General features: G+C 47.3%; 3 protein-coding genes and 1 pseudogene across 4 annotated transcripts; all 4 read right to left on the reverse strand.

Annotated features, from left to right (window-relative positions):
* On the reverse strand, positions 1-2180 carry LOC110071366 (olfactory receptor 5V1-like; annotated as a pseudogene). The gene is made up of 2 exons (XR_013537000.1): positions 2169-2180; positions 1-1648 (listed from the first exon to the last, which is right to left on the reverse strand). The product of XR_013537000.1 is annotated as an olfactory receptor 5V1-like (transcript).
* Positions 2181-4727: 2547 nt separating this feature from the next.
* On the reverse strand, positions 4728-6630 carry LOC110070567 (olfactory receptor 5V1-like). The gene has a single exon (XM_020778249.3). It carries the CDS (start codon positions 6425-6427, stop codon positions 5465-5467), a length of 963 nt encoding a protein of 320 aa, XP_020633908.3. The 5' UTR covers positions 6428-6630; the 3' UTR covers positions 4728-5464.
* A 2395-nt stretch (positions 6631-9025) lies between these two features.
* On the reverse strand, positions 9026-14398 carry LOC110070572 (olfactory receptor 5T7-like). Its single transcript, XM_078376764.1, has one exon. It carries the CDS (start codon positions 11863-11865, stop codon positions 10867-10869), a length of 999 nt encoding a protein of 332 aa, XP_078232890.1. The 5' UTR covers positions 11866-14398; the 3' UTR covers positions 9026-10866.
* Positions 14399-18355: 3957 nt separating this feature from the next.
* Positions 18356-21983, reverse strand: LOC110070566 (olfactory receptor 5AR1-like). Its single transcript, XM_078376765.1, has one exon. The coding sequence runs from the start codon at positions 19584-19586 to the stop codon at positions 18639-18641; it is 948 nt and encodes a 315-aa protein (XP_078232891.1). The 5' UTR covers positions 19587-21983; the 3' UTR covers positions 18356-18638.
* Between the last annotated feature and the right edge of the window lie 372 nt (positions 21984-22355).

Here is a 22355-nt window from a genome sequence, read left to right on the forward strand (position 1 = left end):
GGGGATTCGTCAAGAGCCTCCTCCAGCACCACACTTCAAAAAGGATCAATTCTTGGGCGGTCAGCCTTCTTTATGGTCCAGCTCTCACTTTCATACATCGCTACTGAAAAAAACCATAGCGTTGACTAATTGGGGTGGGGGCTGAAACGGGGGGAAGTGATGGAGGAGGCTGCCCAGAGTAGACTTCAGTCTAGATGAGCGAGGTATAAAGCGACTGAATGAATGAATGAATGAATGAATGAATGAATGAATGAATAAATAAATAAATAAATAAATAAATAAGGTGGTCAGCTGGGGTTGTTGTGGAAAGCTACCCTGCAACACAATGTATTTAATACCTTCCTAAATGTCGTCACCCTCTGACTTCGATTCTTCAGCTAACGATGTGTCCACCTGACAGTTGTTCTATCCAGGCAACCCCTAGTTAGCTTGCTAGTCAGAATATCATGGGGCACAATTTCCTCTTGAAAACCTCTGCCATTGGAGCACTCAACCACCCCTCAGATTATCATTGGCTCCATCGTTGTACTGCTCTAACAGTTATGAAGTTTTTCCCGCTATCCAACCAAAATCTGACTTCCTGTAATGGGAGCCCATTGTTGCATGTCCTGCAGTCTGAGATGATGGAGAACAGACCCTTCTCTTCCTCTGTATGACAGTCTTTCAAGTATTTGAACAGTACTAGAAAATTTGAGGATATAATCAAATATTCTGATCAAAATATTCTGTTTTTTTTTTAAATAAAAACCTTTGTTCTCAAGCAACACACTCTTGCAAAGCCTAGGGACATTTCCCACATAAATAAATAAATAAATAAATAAATAAATAAATAAATAAATAAATAAATAAATAAATAAATAAATATTCATTTGTTAATTCATTCATATGCCACTTTTCTCTCCACAGGGGAACCAAAGCAGTTCCCAACAGATAAAACAACAAATGTAAAAGTAGTGTATAAACATCACATTTAAGAAGCATTTAAAACATAGATTAAGGGTCCTTATTATCAAGTAAAAAAAAATCAAAAACATTAAAAACCTAAAAACCAGCATTCCTGTTACATCTTAACGTGTCCTCTGGCGATGCAGGACCTTCCTCAGGGCTTCCCGACTTCCTGGTTGCGCAGGCTGTAGATGAGGGGGTTCAGCATGGGGGTGATGATGCAGAACATGGTGGAGACCAGAGTGTCGACCTCCAAAGAGTAGCCAGCGATGGGGCGGTTGTAATTCAGAAGCGCATTTCCAATGTAGAGGGTGACCACGGTGATGTGAGACCCACAGGTGGAGAAAGCCTTGCGCCGGCCGGTTGCTGGAACGGATGCGCAGGATGGAGGCTAGGATGTAGAGATAGGAAATGAAGATGAAGAGAAGGGCACCAGGGCCACAAAAGTGCTTGTGATGTGATTAATCACTTCGTTAACATGTGTGTCACTGCAAGCAATTTCTATTAGTGGTGGGACATCACAGTAGATGTGGGGAATCTGGCTGACCCCACAAAACGACAGCTTGGAGGCCTGGGCTGCGTAAACAGCTGAGTCCAGGAAACCCCAGAACCAAATGGCTGTAGTGCATTGGTTACATAGCCTTCTACTCATGAGGTGGGTGTAGTGCAAAGGCCGGCAACTGGCAACATATCGCAGTGAACCCTTGACTTATGAAGGTCCCTACATACGGAAATTTCGAGGTATGAAAAGCTCTGGCCACAAAATTTTGGTTTGACTTGCGGCCGGTGCTTCGACCTATGAAAAGCAGAGGGAAAGGGTGGGAAATTCAAATCTTCCGCCAATGCCCTCTGCCTCCCATCCCCATGGGGACGAGAGACAGAGGGCAGCGGAGGGGTTTTTGAAGCCTGGGAAGCTGAAAGCCGCTCTGCGCCCGCTGCCGGCTTTTGGCTTCCTGGGCTTCAAAACCGCTTCCGCTGCCCTCTGCCTCCTGTGGGGACAGGAAGCAGAGGGCAGTGGGACAGAAGGCAGAGGGCTATGGGTGCAGCTTTGGAAGCCCAGGATTTTTTTTTTCTTTAGCTGGAACAAATTAAATGGTTTTCAATGCGTTCCTATGGGAAATGGACCCTCGACCTACAGACTTATTGACCTGCAGCCACCGTTCCAATACAGATTAATTCTGTAAGTCAAGGGTCCATTTGTAATAGCATTCACAATAACCCACCTTTTTCACCATCTGTGGGAGAGTGGGGCTCAGAAGCGATCCCTCACGGATACAGGGTCCTACTTTAAATACAGTGCAGTTAAATCAATAGCCCTACTGTCAGTCTCTGTGCCTTGAAGGGATCGCGCCTTTGTCCTGCACAGCCTTCATCCTGGACAGGTTGCTGGCAGAGACGGAGGCTGCGTTCGAAGGCTGATGCGCCTCCACTCTCCCTTCCCTGACAAGGGCAGCAAGTCTATTTTATAGCACGGGACCTGGAGCCATTTGGCTTCTCATTTGTCTCCTCTGTGTTGTGGCGGTTGGAAGAGGACTTTGCCCCCCAAATTGTAGCAGGGAAATCTCTCCCCTGGCTGACCTTGCAGCGCTGTCAGTTGAGGCTAACCCGCAAAACGGCTAGAGAAGCGAACGTCCAAAGGAGCCTGCCAGTGGATCTCCCTTGCCTTTTCATCTGGGCTGTTTCAGGCTCTGCCTTGTGTATGCTTCTGCTGCCACCTTTTGCTTCTGTGCCACAGTGAGATGTGGCACAAAACACCCCATGGGCTGCATGTTATGTACGGCAGCCAGAGAGTGCCAGAAACTTGCAGAGAACTAGGAGGGAAAAAAAGAAAAAGGAAGAACAGTTTGAAAAAATAAAATAAAAGGAAAGCATATGGTGTTCCGCCTGTATGCTTCAACACGGAGGCACTGCATTGATACACTAGTTTAGCGCTAGATCACCCTTGCAGAGTAAAACAAAATTAAAAACACTGTGGGCAACAAAGAACCAACCCAGACAAAATAAAAAAGATGTTCTGGTAGTATGTCAGCATTTCTGTGTATGTTAGGAAGAACTTTGGAATGCTGCCACCTTTTCCAGAACATAGTATATAACCCTTTCAAACCCAAACAGCTTCACAGCAAAGCATAAATGGATTGGCAGGGGGGAGATTGAAGGAAGGAAGGAAGGAAGGAAGGAAGGAAGGAAGGAAGGAAGGAAGGAAGGAAGGAAGGAAGGAAGGAAGGAAGGAAGGAAGGAAGGAAGGAAGGAAGGAAGGAAGGAAGGAAGGAAGGAAGGAAGGAAGGAAGGAAGGAAGGAAGGAAGGAAAAGATGGAGGGAAAAGAAGGAAGGAAGGAAGGAAGGAAGGAAGGAAAAAATGGAAGGAAGGAAGGAAAAGATGGAGGGGAAAAGAAGGAAGGAAGGAAGGAAGGAAGGAAAAAATGGAAGGAAGGAAGGAAAAGATGGAGGGAAAAGAAGGGAAGGAAGGAAGGAAGGAAGGAAGGAAGGAAGGAAGGAAGGAAGGAAGGAAGGAAGGAAGGAGGGAGGGAGGGAGGGAGGGAGGGAGGGAGGGAGGGAGGGAGGGAGGGAGGGGAGGGAGGGGGCTTGTGGGGCTGAAACCAGTGTCTCTGATGTATCCGTTAATCTCAAGCTATGACTTACACAGCAAAAAGTCCTGCTTAAGAATATATTGGAAAAGGTTTGAGCAAATCCTCTAAATGCAGGCACTGTAGTTCTGCTGATGCGTCTCTCCAATGTAAGAGAAGAGTCAGTACATATATTTGGGCTCGTTTTGGGTGGAAGAGTTATCATTCATATTCATTTTCTGTTGGATCCCTCTTTGGTCTTTGTTGAGGCTTGTTCTTGTTGTCCAATCGTTAAGTTGTGTCTGACTCTTCGTGGCCCCATGGACCAGAGCACACCAGGCCCTCCTGTCTTCCGCTGCCTCCCGGAGTTGGGTCAAACTCGTGTTGGTTGCTTCTGCGACACTGTCCAACCATCTCGTCCACTGTCGTCCCCTTCTCCTCCTGCCTTCACACTTTCCCAACAGCGTCTTTTCCAGGGAGTCTTCTCTTCTCATGAGATGGCCAAAGTACTGGAGCCTCAGCTTCAGGATCTGTCCTTCCAGTGAGCACTCAGGGTTGATTTCCTTCAAAATGGATAGGTTTGTTCTCCTTGCAGTCCAGGGGACCCTCAAGAGCCTCCTCCAGCACCACACTTCAAAAGCATCAATTCTTCGGCGGTCAGCCTTCTTTATGGTCCAGCTCTTTTTTTAAAAAATAATTTCTAACATACAAAAAACCATAAAAACACCAAAAAAGGGAAGAAAAGGGAAAAAAGAGACAAAAACAGACAAAAAAAACAGACCACGTATACAGAAAAATACAACAACTAGCTAATCCCTCTATTTAAAGTACCCCCTCCCCTCTTTGGAGTCAAAGATTCCAGCCTCGTTAGCCCCTCTATTCTCCCTATATCAATTTGCAATATATACTAAATGGTTCATACATATGTCATAAATTTTACCCTAGACTCCTGTCTTATTCTGGGCCCAAGAATATATTAGTCCCCAGCTTTGTTTTACATAGTCTCTTGGCTGTTCCCATTTTATGGTCCAGCTCTCAGTTCCATACATCCCTACAGGGAAAACCATAGCTTTGACTATTCGGACTTTTGTTGGCAAGGTGATGTCTCTGCTTTTTAAGATGCTGTCTGTTTGTCATTGCTTTCCTCCCAAGAAGCAGACATCTTTTAATTCCATGGCTGCTGTCACCATCTGCAGTGATCATGGAGCCCAAGAAAGTAAAATCTGTCACTACCTCCATATCTTCCTCTTCTATTTGCCAGGAGGTGATGGGACCAGTGGCCATGATCTTAGTTTCGAGGCTTAGATACAGTACTTCTAAATCACTTGCCTGCTTGTTGGAGATCAACAATTGGCCATAATCTCTATGCCCTTATTGGGCCCAAAAGATTTTTATTACAGGAAGAGAAATATAAGTGCCCAGACTTGTCTTTCAATGGAGAGAAGACCTTAGGACACTATCAATGTATGACTGGATGATATGTAGATGGCAACTGATGAGAGATGTATTTTTTTTTATATCTGAAGGCGTTTTATAGAGGCCTATGTAAAGACATTGTTTAAGACAAAATATTATTCTTATGCTTCTGGTTCTATTGTATTTCCTTTTAAGCTGTTGTGCTTCTTTGTTTTTTCTCAAGATATAATCAAATATTCTGATCAAATACTGTATTCTGTTTTTTTAAAAAAACATTGTTCTTAAGCAACACACTCTTGCAAAGCCTAGGGACATCTCCCACCAAAACAAACAAACAAACAACAGACAGACAAACAAACAAACAAACAAATATTTGTTTGTTCATTCATTCATATGCCACTTTTCTCTCCACAGGGGAGCCAAAGCAGTTCCCAACAGATAAAACAACAAATGTAAAAGTACTGTATAAACATCACATTTAAGAAATATTTAAACATAGATTAAGGGTCCTTATTATCAAGTAAAAAAAATCTAAAACATTAAAAACCTAAAAACCAGCATTCCTGTTCCATGTTAACGTATCCTCTGGCGATGCAGAACCTTCCTTCCCGGACTTCCTGGTTGCGCAGGCTGTAGATGAGGGGGTTCAGCATGGGGGTGACGATGCAGAACATGGTGGAGACCAGAGTGTCGACCTCCAAAGAGTAGCCAGCGATGGGGCGGTTGTAATTCAGAAGCGCATTTCCAATGTAGAGGGTGACCACGGTGATGTGGGACCCACAGGTGGAGAAAGCCTTGCGCCGGCCGGTGCTGGAACGGATGCGCAGGATGGAGGCCAGGATGTAGAGATAGGAAATGAAGATGAAGAGGAAGGGCACCAGGGCCACAAAAGTGCTTGTGATGTGATTAATCACTTCGTTAACATGTGTGTCACTGCAAGCAATTTCTATTAGTGGTGGGACATCACAGTAGATGTGGGGAATCTGGCTGACCCCACAGAACGACAGCTTGGAGGCGACAGCTGCATGAACTGCTGCGTCCAGGAAACCCCAGAACCAAATGGCTGCAGTGCATTGGTTACATAGCCTTCTACTCATGAGGTGGGTGTAGTGCAAAGGCCGGCAAATGGCAGCATAGCGGTCGTAGGCCATGATGGCCAGCAGGGCAGGTTCGCATCCAGCAAAGCCAATCAGGAAGAAGACCTGCGCCAGGCACCCGTTGTAGGAGATGGTCTGTCTCTGGCGCACAACGTTCACCAAGATCTTGGGAACCACAGTGGAGGACAGGCAAATATCTAAGCAGGAGAGGTGGCTGAGGAAGAAGTACATGGGGCTGTGGAGACGGGAATCCCGGACGACCAGGATTAGGATAGTGAGATTGCCCATGACAGTCACCACGTAGGTGGCCAGGAACAAGAGGAAGAGGGTGATCTGATAGCTTGGATGGCTGGGAAATCCCAAGAGTTTAAACTCTCTGATCTGCGTCTGATTCTCAGCATCCATCAGGAAGGAGAGAGGTTACCGTATCTGAGAAGAGAGAAAAGGTGCATTTGAAGAAACCCCCAAACCTGCTGGGTTTGCCTTTCCTCTCAACCGTAGGCAAGCTGGGAAGGAGGCTGACCACGAAGTTAGCCTCAAGACTCTCAGGGCTGGATGGTACATTGCGGACAACCCACAAGGAGGTGGAATTGTCACAGCAGGAGCTTCCCATGCAGTTTGCACTTTATTTTCCCACTCTCTGGCACAGAGACTAATTCCCTTTTCCAAAGGTCCGGATGAGAGAAGCGGCCCTGGCTTGCTTAGACGCAGTGCTCCCCTCCTGTTCCAGCCCTCTTCGGTTCAGTCCACATCACCTCCTCTGGTCAAAGTGCCCCTGGTCGAAGGGGGGGCCTTAGAGCACTCCTTCCATTAGAAAATCAAACAGGCAGCATTTGGGAACCTTATGAGCCCCCTCCCCAGCCCTCCGCTCATGTCCCCCACCCCAAATTTTTGAGAAAACGTAAGAACATGGTTCGATAAATATCTTTGTGTCCTTAAGGAGAATTTTTGCCATGTTTGCAGGGCAGGGGAATCCAACCTCTGCACTCCTCCCAAGATTGCTTTTGATTAAAAAAAAACAACTCCTGAGGAAGGGCTTGGCATAATGAGCAGAGGAGTCCCTCTCCTGCTTGCCGGTCCTCTCCGTTTTTCCGTTTTCTATGTGAGAGTTCTTCTTCCGACATGTTTCACAGACAAGATTGTGAAGAGACTCACCTCTAGACGCTGTCCCTGCAGAGCGATGGTGGAGGTTGGGGGGGTCTCTCTCCTCCCATCAGGAAGCGGAGAGGCGGAGGTCCGGCTGGTCCCGCAAGGAGACTCAGGGGCAGCTCCTCCCCCCAGTGCCCTGCCAGCCGGGGCTCAGGGTGCAACCAGGTGGGGAGGAGGGCAGCCTGGGAAGGAACGGGCAGGACGGCTGGTCTGTTGAGCTTCCAAAGAAAGGACCTCCAGATCCCACCTTGGCCGTCAAGAGCATCTCTCTCTCTCTCTCCCTGTACCTGTGTGGGGGTCTGGTGGTGCCTGAAGGAGAGGAAATGTGGCCTAGTGAGCAGACCTTAGAGAGGTTCCTGCCCTGGGAATCTGCAGGCGATAGAGCCGTAGGGGCAAGAAAGAAGGAGGGATCTCGGGGGGGGGGGAATCCTCCCACGTGGAGTGTGTGTGTCTGTGGCTTTCCATCAGGCACGAGGGAGCAGAGCTCAACAGACAGATCTCCCTTATGGATGGGGGGGGGGAATCGGAGGAGAAAGAGACCCATAACTAGTCCCAGCCGTGGTTTCCCTCCCAGACTGGAGCAACCGCTACGCAGCGAATAGAGAGACCCAAAATACACCATTGCACTGCTCTTAAGTCACCTTCTGATTGTGTTTTTACGCCTGACAATTTGAAGAAACTATGAATTTTAATTTCTTTTGCCAGAGATGTTGGCAAATCTTTGGGTCTGCATCCCAAGTCCAAATCTGAGCCTTCGAGTCCAAGTCCCAAGTCCCTATTAAAAACAAGCATTTCTCCCCAGAAAAAAAGGGCAGGGAGTGTGTGCTTTTTTTCCAAGTCTTTGGAAGAACAGAAACCCAAGTTGAGTCTGAGTTGAGTGACCGGAGCGACTTTAGTCTGTTTCGACAGGGAGTCCCATGGCTCGCCTCCCCACCCCTGCTTTTTAGTGATACCGGCTGATTGTGTGAGTGTTGTTAAGCCAGAGAAGAAGCCTCAAAGGGCCATTTGAAACCACAGGTCCATAATCCCACAAACCACCACCAGTGTGTCCAGTGTTTGGAGCGGAGAGTGAAATAATATTTCAGGTAGAGGACACTTAACATACACGATGATAAATTGTGTATGTTAAGTGGAAGAAGGAGCTGGGTTGACCCTAATTAGTCCCTGGAGCAGGACAGAGTCCGGAGAGCCTGGAAGCCTCCTGGACTGTCCGTGGTCTGGGCAGGAAGACAGTCTTTGGGCTGGACTATACCTTATAGACAGCACATCATTAGAAGACAGAGTTATTTAGTAGGGGAATGTGTGTGACTGTCACAGCAGGCCATTTCCTTATCTCACATAACTTGTTTGCTTTGTTATGTGATTGGTGTTCAGGATATAAACATGTCCTGCTTTGAGAAAACTGATTTCTCACCTGCGAGAGACTGCCTGGATCACGTCACCTCAACAACAAATGGACAATAATATGATCTCAGTTCCAGAGCTGGGTCACCTTTAATGTGCCTTTGGCTTTTTCTGGTAGATGTTCTCCACATGGGCGATCCTTGGGATTTGTTTGCATAATTGGTCCTTTAATAGCAGATCACTTTGCCGATGAGCGAACGGAGAGCAGAACTGGACCACAATGGACAGCGGAATTAATTGCACGTCAGAATCTAAGCACCTGCAAGATCGATCGAGCCTGGGTCCTTGGTGCTGTCCTCAAATGTCTCACCCCAGAACGCCTGGGATGCCCAGCTTGTACTTTCCCTAAGATTCTCCTGTCTCACAGTCAGATAAAGCTGGTTTCTACCCGTTCCTAGCCGTGAGTTCTTTCTTCAGGCGAACTCCTGTGTCTGCCAGTTTCTATTTATTTTATTTTATTTTATTTCTACCCCGCCTATCTGGTCGGTGAGGACCACTCTAGGCAGCTAAGGTCAAGCACTGGGGCATGAAGGTGCCAACCTCCTCGTCATGACAAGGGTCTTCCACAGAGATCCTCTCGTTTCCTGTCTCTGTGAGGGCAATGGGATGGTTTCAGGCCAGATCCATGGTCACCTCCATGCCCACTGGCTGGACCCTGCGTGCTTGACACCAGCTTCTGATGTTTGCTCTGCTATGTCTCTTCAACACAACCCTTAGGTATTTGTTCAGTCTGACTGGTCTCTTATGGCTCCTGTGCATACACAGACACATATCTCTGGCAAGTGTGCATAGGGATAAGTTACTCTGAGAGCATCTTTAGCAGAAGCCGGAAAGATCACACTTGAGTGTTGACTCTTTACTTTCACTGTGACGGGTTGTGGATTATTTGTCATAAGCTGGATCAGACCTAGGAATCCACAGACTTTCATCTCTTTGCTCTCTCTGTGTGTTTTTTTTAATTCCATTTCCCCAGAAGGGCTGGAAAGTGGAAGAAATAAACCCTTCCCCGCTGTGCCTCCTTAAGGGGCTGGACTCAGTGATACATCGGGTCCCTTTCAGCCCTGAAGTTCTCTGGTGATGAGATCAGTGTGAACAGGATTTTGCCCATGGTCAGAAAGTTATTTCCACCACAGTGCCCGGAATCCCAAACCCAGTAAGGCCATGGGCCCTGCCAGCTGGGAGATGTGAAGGAGACAGAGGGTGGTCGTCCAGATGGAGCAACATTCCCAACTTCTGGCCTAGGTTGGCTTTCCACAATCTCATGCCCTCCAGATTAATTTGAACTACAACTCCCAGAACTTCAGAACTCTACGGTGGGAGTTCTGTTCTACCACATCTGTAGGGCGCTAGAGTTTTGCAGATTGGTGTGTTTGGGGAGAGGCCTTCCGGAATGTGGGGTGTTATACTCCAGAAATGGAATTCAGTCCTCCTCTGGAGGCCACCAGTATACAAAGAGTAGAAATGAACCTGTCATCTGATTTTCTGTAAAATCACAGCTTCTTTATTTTCCTAATTTTTTTTTTTTTTAAAAAACCATAGTGTTGGGTTTCGCTAGCTGAGTCCTCTTTCCTTTGTTTTTCTCTGGGATATGCCAATCAACAAGACAAAGAGGAGATCCTCTAACTGTTCCTTTATTCAGCTAAGTAGAGCGACAGGGCACAACACACCACAGGGCACGCAGGCAGTGGGTGGCATGCCCCACCCTTTGTTAATGGACATTCTTATATCTTCCAATACCTTGCAGCCGACCCCCCCCCCCTTTCCTTTGTGGTCCAACTGTAGCATAGGTGATGATTGCATATCTTCTCTTGTGGTTGGAATTTCCCATTTACCCACATCCCCCTTCCTGTAAATATTGGCAATAATTAGGCCAAATGTCGTACATAGGGTGATGCTACTGGGGACCCTTTAACAGATAGCTAACTCATCATATGACTTGCTGTAAAATCACAACTTCTCTATTTTCTTAAAAATAAAAACCAGAGTAGCTGTTTTCACCACTGTTTCAGCCAAAGGTTTGGAAAAGAACAAAGTAGGTACCTGCATGAGGAAGGATACATCAGGAAATTTGGTTTCAAATACGAAGCACGAGAGTCATAAACATCCATGTAAATAAATAAAGCAACCAACCAATTTATTGATTTCAGATCACAACCCTCAATAATTCTCAGCTACTCCCTATGATTCTCCAGCCATCTTTCCGAAGCCTGCAGGAAAAGCGCCATTCTACAGCATGACTAGCTTGACAGGGCAAATGAAACTAATATAATCGGGCAGATATTTGTAGCCTTTTAGGAGGAAAGATATTCCTTCTTCAGACCAGCCAGGAACTTCCTCAGGGCTGCTTTCACTTCCTTGTTCCGAAGGCTGTAGATGAGGGGGTTGAGCATGGGGGTGACAAAGCAATACAGGGAGGAGATCAGAGTGTCGATTTGCAGGGAGTAGCCCGCCCTGGGGCGGTTGTAGTTGACATTTGCCATCCCATAGTAGATGGCAACTACAATCACGTGAGCAGCGCAGGTGGAAAAGGCCTTGCGTCGGCCGGTATTGGAACGGATCCGCAAGATGGCCAGCAGGATGTAGGCATAAGAGAGGAGGATGAAAAGCAAGGGGCCGAAGCCCATGAAGATGCTGGCCAAGTGAAGACTGAGCTCGTTGACGTAGGTGTCACTGCAGGCGATCTTCAAGAGGGGCGGGACGTCGCAGAAGATGTGGTCAATCTGGTTGGCCTCACAGAAGGACAGGCGAGTAGCCAGGGCCGTGTGAATGGCCGAGTCCAGCAAGCCCCAGATCCAGACGCCAACGGCGAGAGGAATACGGACCTGAGAGCTCATCAGATGAGTGTATCGCAGGGGCTGGCAAATGGCGGCATAGCGGTCAAAGGCCATGACGGCCAGCAGGGCACACTCAGAGCCTGCAAAGGCCATCAAGAAGAACATTTGGGCCATGCACTGGTTGGGTGAAATTGTGTGTTTCTGGTGCCAGAGGTTCACCAGGATCTTGGGAATGGTGACCGAGGAGAAGCAAACATCTATGCAGGACAGGTGGCTGAGGAAGAAGTACATGGGGTTGTGAAGGCATCGATCCATCTGGATCAGGGCGACCATGGTGGTGTTCCCAGTGATGGTCACCAAGTAGATAGCTAGGAATAGAAAGAAGAAGTAGATGTGACCTTGTGGAATCCCCGAGAAGCCGAGGAAGACAAACTCTGTTACCTGTGTCATGTTCCTGACATCCATGGAGGCCACAGTGCTGGTCTGTATAGAGAAAAACAAAAGGGAAGCTGGCATAGGATTATTTGGAAAAGAATCGTGTTTCTCCCACTCTTTCTTATGTATGCTCTTATTCCTAATTCACCTAGCATCCTCCCATTCCTCTGTGGGCTGACACTAAGACAGAACCAATTCCCACTCCCAACCAAGTCCATCTGGCAACTGCTCTCTTTTTTATGGGACATTTCATGGTTTGGTTTGGTTTGGTTTGGTTTGGTTTGGTTTGGTTTGGTTTGGTTTGGTTGTTTGGTTTGGCTTGGGTTGGGTTGGGTTGAGATGAGTTGAGTTGAGCTGAGTTGAGTTGGTTTGGTTTATGTTGATTTGGTTTGGTTTGGTTTGTGTGGAGTGTTGTTGAGCTGAGATGAGTTGGGTTGGGTTGGGTTGGGTTAGATTGAGTTGAGTGGAGTTGGGTTGAGATGAGTAAAATTGAGTTGAGTTGGTTTGGTTTGGGTGAGGTTGGGTTGAGATGAGGTGAGTTGAATTGAGTTTGTTTGTTACAGTTCAGTTTGGTTTGGTTGGGCTGTGTAGAGTGTAGTTGGCTTAAGATGAGTTGGGTTGGGTTGGGTAGAGTTCAGTGGAGTAGGGTTGGGTTGGGTTGGGTTGAGTGGAGTGGAGTTGGGTTGGGTTCAGTTTGGTTGAACTGAGTTGAATTGGCTTGGGTTGACATGAGTTGAGAGTTGGGTTGGGTTGGATTGGGTTACATGGAACTAAGAGAGGAAGGCATCCTTGGATTCACTCTGTTGCTGCAAGCAGTCTGGGGAAACAACTGAGTGTTCTTTTTAAAAATTTGTTGATCTTTAATGCATTTAACTCTTGTTTGTTTTTATTCTCAATATCATGTGGTGCTTATAGGAGTTTGGAGAGCTTAGCCTCTCTGTTTCCATCCTGGACTGCTATCTGCCCTGACTTCCAGATCCCCACCACAGAAACACTTTCTATCAATATAAACCCCCCACATTTCTCAGAGGCTAAATCTAAATGGATCCCTAGGGCTGAGTCTGAAAGTGCAGCATGAGAAAATGCATGCCGTACTTGCAGGGGCCACCAGATTCATCAGAGAGTCATGTGAACACAAAAGAACTGCAGTTCTGGTTGCCCTGAAATCCCTGTTTTGGAAGGTATTCTCCCTGTCTCAGCCCACAGACTTAAAATTGTGCCCCAGACCTGGAAGAACTGCCCCTTGGCTGAGCAGAGAATTGCCAGCCAGCTCTGCCTTCTGTAGGCTGTTTTTTTTTTTTTCTTTTTCCCAGGTGTGCCATCCTGTAGAGCACGGAAAGATCTACAGGAGGAAGGCTGTGACTGGCGTACCAGTCCACAAGTTTGGAAATCTACTTCTAGGGCAAAATCCAGGGCTAGCAAAAATTACTTTTGGGGACTACAGCTTCCAGAATCCTTGAGCTAGGGGATACTGGGAGTTTTAGTCCAAAGAGAATGTTAATGTTTCCAGGCTCTGGTGACACCTCCCATAACTGCCCAGTGCTGGTTGAGAGATTCCGGGATTCGGGATCTAAAAAAGACCTTTTACAAACTCCAAGTCTGCCCCCTCTTCCCCGTTTTCCTGCACAAAATCCCCCTTCCACTTCAGAAGAACATGTAAGCCCTTGTGGGTTGTGCCCTTTATTGCAGTTCATTCCAACAGGTTAGGAAATGTCCCTGCCTCTCTCAACTGTAGTTTTCAGAAGAGGAGGAGGAGGAGGAGGAGGAGGAGGAAGAAGAAGAAGAGGGACGAGGAGGAGGAGGAGGAGGGGGAGGAGAACAGTTTGAGCTGGGTTGGAATTGGGGGAAAACATTACACTACCTTGCAGCCAAAAAAGGATTTCCAAGGCTGAAATGTGTCATGTTTTGTTGTGTTTGCTGCAAAAGATTAACGTGGCTAGCCACCCACCCTGTCCCCTGAAATAATAAAAGATGAAAATCATGGGAAATGAGGAAACTGCCCTCTCATGAGTCATGGAAAAGTCTCCCTGCAGACTTTCTAAGAGATGATGAATTAGGGTTCTGAACCGACGGGTGCTCAGCCTGCTTTGGGGATGGTCCAAACAGGAGTCGTTTTGCTCCTGATAACTGATAGAGTGAACCAACTTGTGCCTGGAGCGTTCCTACTTGCACCTTTCTGGTTCCTTTCTGGGGCTTCCACACTTTTTTTGATGTGGGTAGGACTGCTTTGTTTTGGTTGGTTTCCAGCACACATGATGGCTGGGAACAGACCAAGGGCGACTTTTCCCCACTAATTTGGCAGCATCTTGAAGTGGCGGCTTAAGAAGGGAGAGCCGCTTCAGGACGTGGGCAAATTAAAGACTTCCTCAGCTCTCTGGAGGGAGCGAGGAAACAATATTTTAAAAAATTAAAAAAAGGATGTTTAACGGATGGAAATACTCACTCCATCACTTTAAGGGACCTAGAAGACTCAGGTGTGTCTTGACAGGGGTCAAAGTGACAGCAGGCTGGGCTGACCTGCTACTCGCTTGCCTTCCATTGGTCTTCTATGTCTTCAAAGTGTGTTGCAATGGTTATCCATTGCCTTTCCACATGCTTAAACATGTTTTTTTCCCCCCATTTCCTCAGCCCCTCCACAGAGCCAAGGATATGATTAATTGGCTAATATTATGAACCAGCTCTCTTCTGAAGCCACTTCACAGTATTTTGGCAGATGGCGAGAGGGCTGGTGCCAACCCAATAGGGTCGCTTGAGGTCCGTATATCGTTTGGATGCCAGGGCCGCTCCCAATGGCATACCAGGCATCTTGGTGACCCTCTTTAGCCAGATCCAGCCCACACCCAATGTTGCAGGTAGACTAGTCCTCCGTCTGACGAGAGCGGATGAGTGATAGAATTCCATGGTGCAGATCCGTGCACATCCATGGCTTCCTTCCCTTGGCCTTTCTCTCTGCTCAAGGCCGCCTCGTTCTAATTGTAATGTGAAGCATTTATTGCTTAGCACATTTGACTCCAAAACCCATCATGCCCAGACAACTGTCTTCGATGGAACGGGTTTTCTGAGCCTCCCAAAACCCGTTCATTTCCAGCAACATGCTGTTGCAGCTACTCTCTCCATTGCACTGAATGGGGAAGTGCTTTGGGAGGGTGTAGGCATGACACAGACCCCAGCCCACCCCACCCCTAAGAGGCCACTGATTCTGGAACACTGTCCTGGCAATAAAGACTATTTAGGATCAACTCCAACCACTGCATCTTCCACTTTTCTCTTACCTGTGCAGGAACCAGATGCTGTGCTTCTGGCATGGTGATGCTCCTTGAGTTGCCAGCTGGAGTCAAAAGAGGGGGTATTTAATGCTCTCTGTGGCTCAGAGGGATTGGTCACGTTGTCCACGATCGGAGGAGACTTCTCGGAAACATTCTGAGCCTGGAAGAGGTCCCTAGCCCACTGGAAAGGGGGTGTGGCTCCCTTCGGTCTCTCTCATGCGCCATCTCCTCCCTGTCTCCCTCCCTCCAGCGTCAGCAAAAAAGCAAGGTAAATGAAATCATTGGAGCTGAGAATTGGGAGGTCAATGGGGTGCACCAGATTTTCAAAAATGTTCTGTTTTCTTTCTTTCTTTCTTTCTTTCTTTCTTTCTTTCTTTCTTTCTTTCTTTCTTTCTTTCTTTCTTTCTTTCTTTCTTTCTTTCTTTCTTTCTTTCTTTCGTTTACCACAACTTGGATTTCAGTTATTGTTTTTTGAACATCCCTAGTCATGGCAGGTTGTGTTTTTGCTCTTGTTTCTCTGCCTTTGTTGTTGTTGTTGGGCTCTGGGCCACAAATTTCTGCTTAAGAATTAATAATTTCTGCTTCAGAATTATTTATTTATTTATTTTATTTATATCCCGCCTATCTAGTCAATTAGCTGCCTTGAACTCATCCAACCACAGGTTGAACCCACGCAATGAAAGAAGGCCCGCTGCCCTGCAAGGCTGGACTGTTCCGCTATCAGAAAGTGCTCAGTGTCGGGATGGTCTCCCTCCATGGAGCAGAGGGTTGGCGTTGATGGTCTTACAGGCCAAGCCCCTTCCAACTCGGTTCTGGGATGATTTGGCGAATATCCAGGAGAAGCCTTCTGTCTCATAATTGGAATCCAGTACTTTGGACCCTTCGTGTCTGGAGCTGCGGGTAAACAAGCTCACCCCATTTCCCATTGGAGAGCCCTTCCTACGTTGGAAGATGGCTCTCAGGCTGCCTCTCCATCTCCATTCCACAGGCCAGACATACTCACCTCCCTTCACTCTTCCATGTACAGTGGACCCTTGACTTACAGACGGCTTGACTTACAGACTTTTTGAGTTACAGACTTCTCTGGCCGCAAAATTTAGGTTTGACTTGCAGCCTGAGAATTGACTTACAGACCAGAAAAAACCCAAAATGGAACAAAAAAGGGCTGTTACGGGATTAATCGGTTTTCAATGCACTGTAGGTCAATGGAGACTTGACCTACAGACTTTTTGACTTGAGAACCGCCTTCCAATACGGATTAAGTTCTCAAGTTAAGACCCCACTGTAGTGTTGGATTTCCATACCTTTCCCCTTATCGGTCACTTTCCTCCACCTTCTCAATACCTTTCTAAAAGTATTTCCTTGTGCACCCACCCACACCCACATGAAACCTGCCCCCTCCCCAAATTAAGCAGAACTACTGTCCAATTCCTATTGTCATGTGTTGCATGGTGCTTTGGACTTTTGCTAACCCTAGGAGTTAATAACCTCTAACAGGTATATCCTGTCAAGAGGGCTGCTTCCTTTTACTCCCAATGAGAGCAAGCCCATTGAATCAAAAGAATCAACAACCAGCTTGGCCTACCAAAAGTCCCATTGTTTGAGGTGTTGAGACCTACAAATAAGTGAGATGCCATCATCTCCCACTGATAATGCTGGCCGACAGGATTGAGCGAGTCTTACTATGTGGTTCTGACTCAACAGTGGAGGTACTTATGGGTTGGGAAGCCAATTATGGATGATCAGGTCGAGAAAGGACTGAGCTGTTCCTACCAACCAAAAACAGAATGAGGCGGCCGCCTCTAGAGGATACATCTCACTTCTCTCTCCCTCCAACTCTTTCTTTGAGAAAAGCAGAGGGGGGGGGGAAAGAAGGGTCAACTGTTCTCTTGGTTCAAAACACCTCCGAGTCCAGTACAAATGATCTAGATCTAGTACCACACTAGAGAAAGCTTTTAGACCAACAAGACCTTTAAGCTGAAGACATATGGTTTAACGATTCCATGCCGTCAACTCCGACAGGCTAGCACAAGGTCCAAAATAAAGGCTGCTAATTATCTGGGTGCTTTAAGCAAAACTCCACGTTACCCAATGTTTGTGTGGGAAGTTTTCTACCTCCATGTCTCCTGTGGGAGTTGCACCCAACGGGTGGAGATGTCTCACTTCGAGGGCTGCTTGTGGGGACAGCTTATCATCACTGGGGAGATGTCCTGCTTAGCTTGTTTTTCTGTAACAAGCAAATGAGAGGCTGTGGGAGCCTTTAAAAGGTTTCTGGCCAGAAGTCTGGAATCAGCAGTGAGCTTAATTCCACCTTCGTCTTAAAATACTCTTTCCAGACTGAGGAGGGGTTTGGGCTCGATCGCCTTTGGGTCCTTTTCAGCTGCAATATTCTGGGACACAACAACCAAGAGATTAATGAGAAATGCCATGGATTTCATCATCTTCATCCACAGGTTGTGTAGAAGCACGGTTCTGTCCTCATCAGGACCATTCTTCCTGTCTCTGGGGAAAGAGGAGTTCGATGATGCTGAGACAGAAAGAGTTGCATTCATTGCCTATGGCTGAAGCCCAGTTCCAGGGGTTGGTTTTAAGTAGAGATGGGCACGAACTGGAAAAAGCAACAAATTGAGCTGGTTCGTGGTTCGCGGCAAAATGCGAATGACAATGAACTCCGAGAAAAGTGAACAGGTTCACAGTTCATTTTCCCGGTTTGTGCCTGGTGGGGAACCAACCTGCTCCTGCCCTTTGCCACCCACCTGCCCCCTTTGCACTGTCTCCACCACCTCCCTACCTCATCCTGCTTCTGCATCAGGACCTGGTCGGGAGGCACTGGGGGCAGGGGAAGGCACTTGAGTTGCGTGATTGGCTGTCAAGTTGCATAATTTGCTGTCAAGTTGGACTTTCAGTGACTGAGGCTCAACTGACAGCTCAGAACCCACTCATCCCTTCCCTTCCCCCCCCTTGTTTTTAAAGGGACCCCGGCTTGGGGCTTGGGACTTGGACTCAGAGACTTGCCAACATCCCTGGGATCGTGCCCAGGAGCTGCAGTCTGGGCCAAGGAAAAGAAACGGAGCCTTTTCAGCGGTTGCAGCTGAACATGGCCAAAGTTGTGTCCTTAAACCTGAAGCAAAAACCAACATGCAAGAAAAGCTGCTTGTTGGTTCCTGGGGACCAATTCCCAAACACCATGAAGTTATTTTGCAACTTCCAAAGCTGTCACTGGATCCTCATGTTTAATGCAAAGTAAGAAAGCAACTCAGGATGTTGTGAAGGCACCGTTGGAAGAATGTACTGTACATTTATTGGTTGTGAATTTATACCTGGGAAGTCCAGCTTTGAAGCCATCAGAATGATGGAGCGGCTGAAGGAAGTGACTGGACATCAGGAGATTTGATTTGAAATAGGAAGCCTCATAAATACTCATATAAATAAATAAACAACCAACAGGTCTATTGATCTGGGATTTTATGAGTCATGATCCTCAACCCATCTCAGCTACTATCTGTGAGTCTCCCCACTGTTTTTCCGGTTCACTGACTTAATTGCAGCAAACAAAACTAGTTTGGTCTGACAGGTGTTTGTAGCCTTCTAGGCGAGGTTATATTCCTTCTTCAGACCAACCAGGAACTTCCTCAGGGCTGCCTTGACTTCTTTGTTCCGAAGGCTGTAGACGAGGGGGTTGAGCATGGGGGTGACACAGCAATACAGGGAGGAGATCAGAGTGTCGATCTGCAAGGAGTAGCCCGCCCTGGGGCGGTTGTAGTTCACACTTCCCAACCCATAGAACATGGTGACTACGATCACATGAGCGGTGCAGGTAGAAAGCGCCTTCTGCCGGCCAGTGTTGGAGCGGATCCGCAAGATGGCCAGCAGGATGTAGGCATACGAGAGGAGGATGAAAAGCAAGGGGCCGAAGCCCATGAAGATGCTGGCCAAGTGAAGACTGAGCTCGTTGGCGTAGGTGTCGCTGCAGGCGATCTTCAAGAGGGGCGGGACGTCGCAGAAGATGTGGTCAATCTGGTTGGCCTCACAGAAGGACAGTCGAGTAGCCAGGGCCGTGTGAATGGCCGAGTCCAGCAAGCCCCAGATCCAGACGCCAACGGCGAGAGGAATACGGACCTGAGAGCTCATCAGATGAGTGTATCGCAGGGGCTGGCAAATGGCGGCATAGCGGTCAAAGGCCATGACGGCCAGCAGGGCACACTCAGAGCCTGCAAAGGCCATCAAGAAGAACATTTGGGCCATGCACTGGTTGGGTGAAATTGTGTGTCTCTGGTGCCAGAGGTTCACCAGGATCTTGGGAATGGTGACCGAGGAGAAGCAAACGTCTATGCAGGACAAGTGGCTGAGGAAGAAGTACATGGGGTTGTGAAGGCGTCGATCCATCTGGATCAGGGCGACCATGGTGGTGTTCCCAGTGATGGTCACCAAGTAGATAGCTAGGAATAGAAAGAAGAAGTAGATGTGACCTTGTGGAATCCCCGAGAAGCCAAGGAAGACAAACTCCGTTGCCTGTGTCATGTTCCTGACATCCATGGAGGCCACAGTGCTGGTCTGTGTAGAGAAAAACAAGAGGGAAGCTAGCGTAGGATTATTTGGAAAAGAATCATGTTTCTCCCACTCTTTCTTATGTATGCTCTAATTCCTAATTCACCTAGCATCCTCCCATTCCTCTGTGGGCCGACACTCAGACAGAACCAAGTCCCCCTCCCAACTAATTTTTCAGAAGTTTCCATGGGTGGCTTCGGATATTCATAAGGCTTTGAGCGTCCTTCCTATCTGGGAACTAGAAAGAAAGACATGTCCCATTTCATCATGGTGAACTGGTTCAAACTTTGGTTTGGAGTCTCTATTTCTCCTAAATTGCTGACTTGGTTTGCTTCCTGGAGTTAGATTTTCAACTAGCAACTGGTTTATTGTTTATGGGACATTTTGTGGTTTGGTTTGGTATGGTATGGTATGGTTTGTTTTGTTTTGTTTTTGTTTGGTTTGGGTTGGTTGGTTTAGGTTTGGTTGCATTCGTTTGGTTTGGGTTGGGTTGGGTCAGGTCGAGTTGTGTTGTGTTGGTTTGGTTTGGTTTGGTTTGGTTTGGGTTGAGTTCATCTACATGGAACTGGTAGAGGAAGGCTTTCTGCCATGGTCAAGAAGTAGGTCAGATAGCCCTACATAAGTGATCAAAGAGGACTCAGAGGGATTGCTGAGATAAAAGCAAATAGCAACAGGTCCTTCCCCAACTTTCCTGCCTTTAATGGGCATTCCTAGTTTCACCAAGAGTATGTCCAGTTAGTTCACAACTTCACTCCGATGTGAGGGACAGGTAAACCAAAATATCATCCTTTAAACTTGTTGGTTGTGTGTAGGATGTGAGTCTGAAGAGGTGATTGAATATATTCCGAGGTAAGAACTGTCTGCCTTTAGAAGCCCTTCCTTGGCTTCACTTCACTGTTGCAAGCAACCTGGGGAGGCAACTGAGTGCACTTTTAAAAATGGGTTCATATTTACTTCATTCAGTCTTGTTTGTCTGTTTTTGTTTTTAAGGTCTTGTGGAGTTTGTGGCCGTTTGAGGACCTCAGCCACCCCACTCCCACCCTCGACGGCTAACTGTCCTGACTTGCAGAATCCCCACCCGCGGAAACACTTTCTATCCCTCTAGACCACCCATGTTTCTCAGGAGCTACACCTAACAGGTTCCTGAGGGCCGAGTCTGAAAGGGCAATGGGGGAAATACATGTTATACATGAAGGTGTCACCAGATTCATCGGAGAGTGATGTGCTGACAAAAAAATCTGCAGTTCTGGTTCCCTGAAACTCAGGGTTGGGCAGCCATTCCCCAGGACTCTGTCCAGAGACTCAAAATTATACCCCCCCCACCAAATTTGGAGAAATGATATTAGAAAAGGAATATGCAGATGAAAATAAGGTCATGAAAGAGAAAAATAAGTAAAATATAGAAAATATCATTGGAGGCAGAAGTTCAACAGGGTTTGCTTAAAACATTTTAAAATAGTTGTTGTGGGTTTTTCGGGCTCTTTGGCCGTGTTCTGAGGGTTGTTCTTCCTGATGTTTCGCCAGTCTCTGTGGTTGGCATCTTCAGACAGAGCTTGGACAGATTTCCTACTCCTGTCCTCTGAAGATGCCCATGGCCACAGAGACTGGCAAAACGTCAGGAAGAACAACCCTCAGAACACGGCCAAAGAGCCCGAAAAACCCAGAACAACCATTAGATCCCGGCCGTGAAAGCCTTCGCGAATACATTTTAAAATAACGTTTAAAAATCATCACTAACAGAAGGTAGTCCTTTACCTCTCCCACAATCAGCTTATCGGTCAGTGCAAGATTGGGTGAACTTTGGAAAACGCACAAGATTGGGTGAACTCTGGAAAACTGAATGTGAGAAAGTCACTAAGATGAAGAGCTTGACCAGCAGTTCTTAGAAGCAATGCTCACTACGGCACAATCGCTGCAACAAGGTCTGGAGAAATTCATAAACTGAGTTACAGTTATCAAAGGTTGCTCAGCCCAAGTAAGGCAGGAACAAGCGTGCCTGAGGATGGGGCAAAATCTGGAGCTGGGAAAACTGGAATTGAGGTCCCCAGTCCAGGAATGGTTTGGGATCAGCAGGGTGGCTTTGAAAGTGCCCTGTCCACAGAAATATCCCACACTGCTAATAAATACCTTCATTGACCCCAAGGTTTCTACTAAGCACACGTCAAAGCGTTGGCTATGAAAGACCCAAATTGGTCCTCAGTTTTTAAGGGCCAGTTTACACTGGGAGGAATCAGGGAATTCTCTTCTCCAGGAACTGCGGGTGAAACTATTCTTTGTCTTGTATCTCCATCTGAGATGCACAGAAGAAGCCATGTTTAGCATGGAGTTTTGCTGGACGCTGCTCATCAGCTATTCTGGAAAGCTAGACAGTGAGTGCCAGAGGAGGCTCTTGGCAGTCCCCTGGACTGTAAGGAGAACAAACCTATCCATTTTGAAGGAAATCAACCCTGAGTGCTCACTGGAAGGACAGATCCTGCAGCTGAGGCTCCAATCCTTTGGCCATGTCATGAGAAAAGAAGACTCCCTGGAAAAGACCCTGATGTTGGGAAAGTGTGGAGGCAAGAGGAGAAGGGGACGACAGAGGACGAGATGGCTGGACAGTGTCATCGAAGCGACCAACATGAATCTGACCCAACTCCGGCAGGCAGTGGAAGACAGGAGGGCCTGGCATGCTCTGGTCCATAAAGGGGTCATGAAGAGTCGGACACAACTTAACAACTAAACAACAACAGACATTGGGTAAGATGGTCTTCTCAC

Source organism: Pogona vitticeps, chromosome 5, assembly GCF_051106095.1.
Source record: "Pogona vitticeps strain Pit_001003342236 chromosome 5, PviZW2.1, whole genome shotgun sequence".
Classification (NCBI taxonomy): domain Eukaryota; kingdom Metazoa; phylum Chordata; class Lepidosauria; order Squamata; family Agamidae; genus Pogona; species Pogona vitticeps.

What these genes read in the sequence shown, in the direction of transcription:
- LOC110070567 (XM_020778249.3), bottom strand. Translation starts at nt 6,427, where the DNA reads ATGGATGCTGAGAATCAGACGCAGATCAGAGAGTTTAAACTCTTGGGA.
- LOC110070566 (XM_078376765.1), bottom strand. Translation starts at nt 19,586, where the DNA reads ATGGATGTCAGGAACATGACACAGGCAACGGAGTTTGTCTTCCTTGGC.
- LOC110070572 (XM_078376764.1), bottom strand. Translation starts at nt 11,865, where the DNA reads ATGCCAGCTTCCCTTTTGTTTTTCTCTATACAGACCAGCACTGTGGCC.